Source organism: Lactuca virosa, chromosome 3 (genome assembly GCF_052849685.1).
Source record: "Lactuca virosa cultivar CGN04683 chromosome 3, Lactuca_virosa_CGN04683_v6, whole genome shotgun sequence".
NCBI lineage: Eukaryota > Viridiplantae > Streptophyta > Magnoliopsida > Asterales > Asteraceae > Lactuca > Lactuca virosa.
The window spans coordinates 132,183,310-132,190,912 of record NC_136428.1 but is presented as its reverse complement, the minus strand read 5'-3'; the positions used below and the strand labels follow the sequence as shown (position 1 = coordinate 132,190,912).

At 36.1% G+C, this 7,603-nt stretch overlaps 1 protein-coding gene across 1 annotated transcript; it reads right to left on the bottom strand.

Annotated features, from left to right (window-relative positions):
* Positions 1 to 4,183: 4,183 nt before the first annotated feature.
* On the bottom strand, positions 4,184 to 6,252 carry LOC145166579 (uncharacterized). The gene is made up of 5 exons (XM_079085587.1): positions 5,362 to 6,252; positions 5,226 to 5,284; positions 5,011 to 5,139; positions 4,732 to 4,867; positions 4,184 to 4,640 (listed from the first exon to the last, which is right to left on the bottom strand). The coding sequence occupies exons 1-5, from the start codon at positions 6,058 to 6,060 to the stop codon at positions 4,278 to 4,280; spliced, it is 1,386 nt and encodes a 461-aa protein (XP_078941713.1). The 5' UTR covers positions 6,061 to 6,252; the 3' UTR covers positions 4,184 to 4,277.
* Positions 6,253 to 7,603: the final 1,351 nt, after the last annotated feature.

Genomic DNA, 7,603 nt, shown 5'->3' with positions numbered 1-7,603 from the left:
AAAATTAGGGTTGGATTATTGGTAGGGTTTGGAAAGTATACCGCTCTAATACCAAGAATAAATCGATATTTAGCCAACTTATTATTATCATTCACCAAAACAAGGTTATAAAGAGAGAACACAAAACAAACTCTCAAACATTACGGAGAAATAAAGGGAAGCAAAAGGAAGATAAGGTAACAAGAATCCATAAATAAAACAAAATATTCCTTTAATTTGAATTAATAGTAATATGCTTATTCACTTAGATGGAAACCTAAACCTCAAAAGAGCCCATAGGTGCAAGTTAATAGTCCTCTACTAATTCAAAAAAAAGAAGAGAGAGAGAGAGAGAGAGAGAGGGAAGGCAAAGATGATAGTGGAAACACACCAGATGAAAAAGTTAATACAACTTGCAGAGGAAATTACCAAAGTTGCAAACATATTGATGGAAAAACATACTCTTGATAACAACGATGGATCCAGAACAAAGAACAAAATTCTAGGGTAGCACGGGTAAATTTTAGGGGTAGCACACCGAAAAAGTTGCACTACACCAAAAAAAATTGTCAAAAAATCCACTTCCTCTAGAAATTTGAGGGGTAATACGGGCTACCCTAGGCATGATTACTAACGGTATGGACACATGTATAGAGAAAATGAAGTAGGGAGTATTTTATGCAAGATACCAAACGATTATTTTTATATTCGTTGAAAGTGTCAATATTATGAAAGTTTGGTTACACGTTAACCAGTTGAGTTGTGAATCATGACTGAGAAATACGGGAATGAAGTTTGGATTATTCAGATGACTTTGAATTTTTTTTGCATGACTTTTGGATCTTTTTTGGGTGACTTTTGAATGTATTCTCGGATGACCTTTCGATCTTTTTTTATGACTTTTGGATGTTATGTTATGGATTTATATGTTATGCAATTTACATGATATTTGTTGTGTAATATATGTTATCAATTTACATTTAACATGTTACTATGGACTCAGATAATGAAATGTATGATATCTTTTTTACTTTCATGTTAGTGGTTGATGTTAACTCGACGAACGAAAAGAAAAATTAAAATAATAATAGATATTGATTCGGCATTAACTAAGCATGCATATACACAAAAATTGCTACATGGGTCTTCTACATATCGTCATGAGATGATGCATCCTTCATGCAGAGCATACGTATTATTATGTAATCATTTACACAAAGAAATTGATTTCAATGTAGTAGGACAATAAGAACGCTAGAGAAGATGGATATGTTTTTTATAACAATAGGACATAATGAACGTTTTCGAGTGGTTAAATGAAGATTTCAATACTCCACACAAACAGTTCATAAATGTTTTCATGAGGTCTTGAATGCAATGATATGTTTTGCAAATACCTCGGAACAACATACAAGGTTAAAAGACATATTTTCAGAAGCAATATGTGTTTTAGATAAAAACTCTTGTACATGTCGTCATGTTTGTTGCTGCTGGTCAATAGACTCGTAATAGGGTAAGAGGAAAAAGTGAATGTTATGAAATATATATTAGGAATTTATGATTTGATATGATATTCACCTTTGTATCGGTCAGATATGAAGGCATGTAGGAGGTATGGAGTAAATAAGGTGTTGGTGGAGAAACCGGATTGCTCTTGGATCATGTAAGTTCACTTTCCGAACTAGTATATTCACCCTATTTCTTGGTTACAGGAAATCCATCCTAGGATAATCCAATGTGACACATGTGTATCTAGGCACAGAAACACAAGCCAAATCGTGAGAGACTTCCCAGCTTTTATAGAAGAAGAAGAAGAACTTAGAAGGGTTCTATACAGCTCAAATAAGGAGCCGTATATATACATGACAAATTAAGGTTTCTTGTCTTCTAAATTAGTTAGGAGAATCTCGAAATTAATGGCATAATCAATGGTTACCAAAATTGACAAGATTGCTCAATTTTACCATAATCACCCACTAGAATTTGTATTTTCCATAATGTAACTAATTCAAATTTACGAAGAACATTTGGGGTGTTGCCCCAAACCCCGCGGGGGTGCTACCCCTCGACCCAGCCCGCTGACCGGTCAGCGGGACCACCGCTAGAGTCTCTTCTCCTTGGACCCCGAGAGGGGCACTGCCCCTAAGACCTGCAAGGGGGCGCATCCCCCTTGACCCCCGCAATTATGTCGTATCGGCTTATAATTCGATCTTATATATGCATGCACTCCGCATTTTCCTTACATATAATATTGAGTACAAAATGATAAGCCCCTTAGCTCACATATTAGTTTCAGTTACATAAATGTCTATTGACACTAAAATCACAAACAATCCTCCCCCATTTTAGTGTAACCCATGAACTAACATAAATTTATCTAAGCAAACCAAACCAATACATAAATGAAAATGCCGAATCGATTGAATTCTCATCATAGTATCAAACAATTCAAAAACTCGAGAATCAATGTGTTCTAAGAATTGAACCCTTCAACCCACAAATACCTAAAAGTAAAATACATAATAGTTTATTGAACTTTCTAGCGAAATACAAATTGACACTATTATAAAGTCGTGTATCCTAATCCTCTAATGACTTTATCAAGGCCAATTCCACAACCTCTTGAAATGCGGCTACACTTCACAATCACGTAGGTAATTCCTTTACTTCATGTATCTGCATATACATTTTATCAAAGGGATTATTAAGAATTTTAACCTCAACTTGGCTAACTTGCAGAACCGAACACATACCTGAGATGTATACTTCATTTGTTCCAATCTATTAGTGTAAGCTTTCCACATTGATATCAACTCCTACCATCATATTATAAGGGAATTAGGTGTCTCGTCATTATAGAATTAAATGGACTTTAAGCTCATCCCAATTACACTTGTGCACTAAGTTTCTTGTCAAACCTTTAGTCAAGTGATCTGCCAAATTTTGTTGTGATTTCACAAAATCTACCGAAATCACACCGTTCATGATTATTTCTCTAATCATAATGTGTCTAACACCTAAGTGTCTAGAATTGCCATTATAGACCTGGTTATATGCCTTAGCCAACGCGGATGCATTATCACAAAGGATAGAAATAAGTGCTATCGGTTTTGACCACAAAAGAATCTCATAAACTAAATTCCTTAGCCACTGTACTTCTTTACAAGCAGCTGCTAACGCGGCAAACTCATATTCCATTGTCGATTTTGTAATGCAAGATTGGTTTTTGGAAGCCCAGGAAATGGCACCTCCCCCAAGCAAGAATACCCAACCAGTTGAGGAATGATCCTCCATATTTGGTTATCCAACTTGCATCCGAATGACCGGTCAGTGGGACCACCGCCAGGGGCTCTTCCCCTTGCACCCCGCTATGGGCGCTGCCCCTAGGACCCTTCAAGGGGGCCCATCCCCCTTGACCTGCGTAATTTTGCCGTACCAGCTTATAATTCGATCTTATATATGCATGCACTCCGCATTCTCCTTACATATAATATAGAGTACAAAGAATAAGCTCATTTGCTCACATATTAGTTCCAATTACATAAAATGCCTTGTGACATTAAAATCACCAACAAGGCATAACACATGATTGCTGAGTTTTGAAAGAAATTGTTTTTTTCATGGTGATATCGATGGTTTGCAAAAATAATTTTACACATGGATGTAAACTGGTGGTTTTAAATTTTACCATTTCCTAAATTCCCTTTTCAGTCTGCAAACGGAATTGTCAACGTAGGCGATGGGTCGCGAATGTATCATTTCAACTTTAAAATGGTGCATCCTTCATCACTTTCATTGACCATCACCTTGCAGATAGCTCTCAACAACATAATTTAGGAAATGGTATCATCAATTGTGAGTAACACCATCGAGTTTACATTCCAGTGTAAACAATATTACCAACAAGAAAAATCAAATAAATTCGAACATATACCCAATTCAAAATACCATGTAAAAGCTCCGTACTTTCTACCGATCACCATAACGAGGAGATCCACAAAAATGGTAAAACAGGCTTTGTAGGAATAGCAACATGATCACCATTCCGAAAAGATCCATTTGCTGCTGATGTAAATTCCACCTACCAGATGACACTAAAATCGCTAAAATTATCAACACACAAATCTATTGTTGCAAAACTTACATCTTCATTTATATATGATATTTGTGTTGTATATTTTACCTCCTAGGCTAAAACAAACCCTACCACCAAAAAAACCATTCAATAAAATTGTTTAAAAAAATATACAAAAAAACACACAACACACTCAAGAAGAAATTCAATTTAGCCAACGATATCAATGTGAATCAGGGGCATTTACGTCTTCTTTTTTTACAAGCTTGCCTGATTTTGTCCTTTCAAACAGTCTCTCAACCAAATCATGCCAATTAGGACTTCGCTCCACATCATCTTTCTGCTTCGATGCCAACTCATCAGCAGCTTCTCCTTCTTGATGTTCTTCATTAACTGCTGACGTGGACACTCGAGGCTCATTTTCCGCCATGTCATCAGTGGTCTTGACAGCATGTGGTATGTTGAGGCTCACTGCTCTTTCTAATGCATCTTTATGCTCTTCTTCAATTGATTGCAGCCTACTGAATTTTTGTACCTTTGGTGCTGTTGTAATGCTTTCTGAACTGCTTTTGTTTTCCTTCATTAACTGCATTTTTTCAAATGACATAAATAGCCCTCTAACTTAAAAGCATAATGATAATAACATGAGGGTAATTTGGTCTTTTCTTTTCACTTACTTGCACAGCCTTCTCTGCTTCTCTTAGAATCCAGATGATGGCATGATCAGATGTAGCATGTGATGACAAAACAATATGTTCAAATCTACCATCAACAGGAATTGCAGTTCTAACCTCTGGAGGGTATCTACCACATCTGTTTACAAATCGAAAACATGTAAAGATGGCATGAATTTGAAAGGGATGAAACTATTAACTGAAGGAAATATTTTTTACCGATTTACTACAACAATTCAAGGATAGAAGATCGTAGAAGTAATGAAATAGAAAAGTGTTAACCTGCAAAACTTTCTTTCAACAATGTGATACATTCTTCCTGGAGCGTATAATCTTCTTGGATCTCTTAACTTCCTACCTTCTGGTATGAATGTGTCCCTCAAGCAAACCATAAAGATTAAACATGGCAAACTGTTGAAATCATAAAAAAAAACCATGGATCAACATTACGATCATCGTCATCACCCATAAAACAAAATCAAAGTTTCACAACTTACCAGAAGATCGACTTGAAGATATCTTCCAATGGTGTCGCTGTTCTTGGTAAAAAATCATCCTAAACAACATAACCAGCGGTTACTAAATCAAATTCGATTCAAAATAGGCGATAACTAATTTCACTAAAAATCGCACCTGTAAAACAACTGAGTAGATAACATCGGCGTATTTCACGGCCAAATTAAGCGACATAGATCTCGCCGGAGCAAGAGCATAACACCGCACCAACTCCCTTGGTATCCCGCCGAGCATATCCCTATGATTCACCACTATCACTGTCATCAATGCCGCTACCCCTGACCCAAGTGAATGACCCACAAATATCATCTTGTAACATGACCCATTCTCAATCCACAATCGTTTCAGATTCTCAGACTCTTGATTCAACAACCAAATCGCCGATTGTAACAGCCCATGATGCACATATCCACCATCGAACATCTGCATCCCTAATCGATTATTGAGTAACAGTTTGTAATCGCTCTCTTTCTTCAAATTCAACCCTCTAATTGCTAATACGATTTCACGACGATCGTGGTCGAGATAAATCAAGTGCGGAGGCGCGTGGCCGAGTGTTTCCTGGTAAGTAACACGCTTGACAACGTAATCGGGGTTTAAACGGTATCCACCAAGTGGAGGGCATTTTGGGTGGTGGAGATCTTCTTCGTATACGGCGAGGATGACGCGGCATAGGTGTGGGACGGATTCGAATTCCTCGACAGTGGCTGGTGGCCAAGTGGCACTGTCGTCGCCGCCGACGTAAGTACACCGCTTCCATGCCCATCGGAGACAGCCTAAAGCAAAAAAACACTCAACTCCACAGCAAACAGACATGTAATTTCTATTGCAAAACCCAGAAAAAAATGGGGAAAAATATTACATGGAATTGGAGAATTGGTAGTGGAAGATTTGGGTGACGATGAAGAAAGGGATTTTGTTACAGAGAATCAGCGCTGTTAGATATGGAGTAATGGTTGTCTCAAGTAACTCTCACGTGCTTGTGTGTGCAATGACGGGTTGTACGATAACTTGAATGTTGGCTTTTTATTTGGGAAAAGAACATGTCGGATTTTCCTCTTTTTTCTTTCTGGATAATATGTTCAAGAAATTGAATTTATCAATTAACTTATAATTTAAAAAAATTATAATTTAATAATGAAGAATGTATAGATTATTATTTCACAGGATATTCAAAAGAAAAACATAACTCTAATGATAAGCAAGAGAATTATTACAGAGCGGGAGATCTATTTATAATAAGAATATGATAAATTTTATTTTATGTTACTTAAAATACATTATTTAAGAATATTTATTGTATTAAATTTGTTTATTACTCATCAACGATCATGACAATATAATGATATTTATGGTGGAGCATAACTTTTCTTAAATTTACAGCTAACTATTTATTAAATATATATTCAATGAGTTGCTTTTTAATTGAATATTTTGATTTTTAATATCTATTTTGGGTGTGTAGGCAAGAGAAGAACGTCAGGTGTTAGGACGGAAAGTTCTTAAAAAGGCTTTTATTGTGAATGTTTCAGATTATGATAAATAAATTATAGATTATTTGTCTGTTGGAACAAACTATTAAAATGGTAATTGATAAGGAATTGAATTTGGTCATGCATATCTAACTTATGTTTACTTATTTTCTAATATAAATTAAAGAATAAAATGGATGTTTTGTCATTGCATTAAAGTTTTTATTTTCTTTCTTGAACCCTATGTGTCATTATACAATAATACATAGATATTCTTTCATAAAGCTTTGTTAAAGAGTTATTCCTAAAATGATGGGAATTTGACTAATCTAACCTTTCTTTTGGTGTTTTTTTTAAATCTAACTTTTTTTTTTTTTGCAAAATAACCATATACTCGGGAATCGGCCATTCCGTACTCATTTTCGGATGTATCGCCCATTTCGATGCCTCCGGATTGCCCATTCTGGATTATCCGTACGTGTTTCAGACCTAGGATTTGAATTTCAAAATCCAGAATATAATTTGAATAATCCGGACCCTCGACTTCATTCTTGATCTTGTTCCGACATTCTAAATCGATTCCGGCACGCGAATCCGATTCCGATTCCAACCTCCGACACACAACTCCGACATGGAAGACGACCATTACGACCCGGTTATTTTACGGGTATATGTTCGTCACTTCAAAAACCTACTTTGCTTGTTTGTATACCATGATTATTCACCGAGAACTACCGATCCGGAATGCGTAGAACACATCTGGAATGAACTGAAACCGTTCCGGAGTGTTAATTTAATAAGTCATTGCAATAGGACCAACCCAAAACTAGTTTATATGCTTAGGTATTGCTACTTTAGATTGAAATGCGGTGCTCTGGTACTTAAAA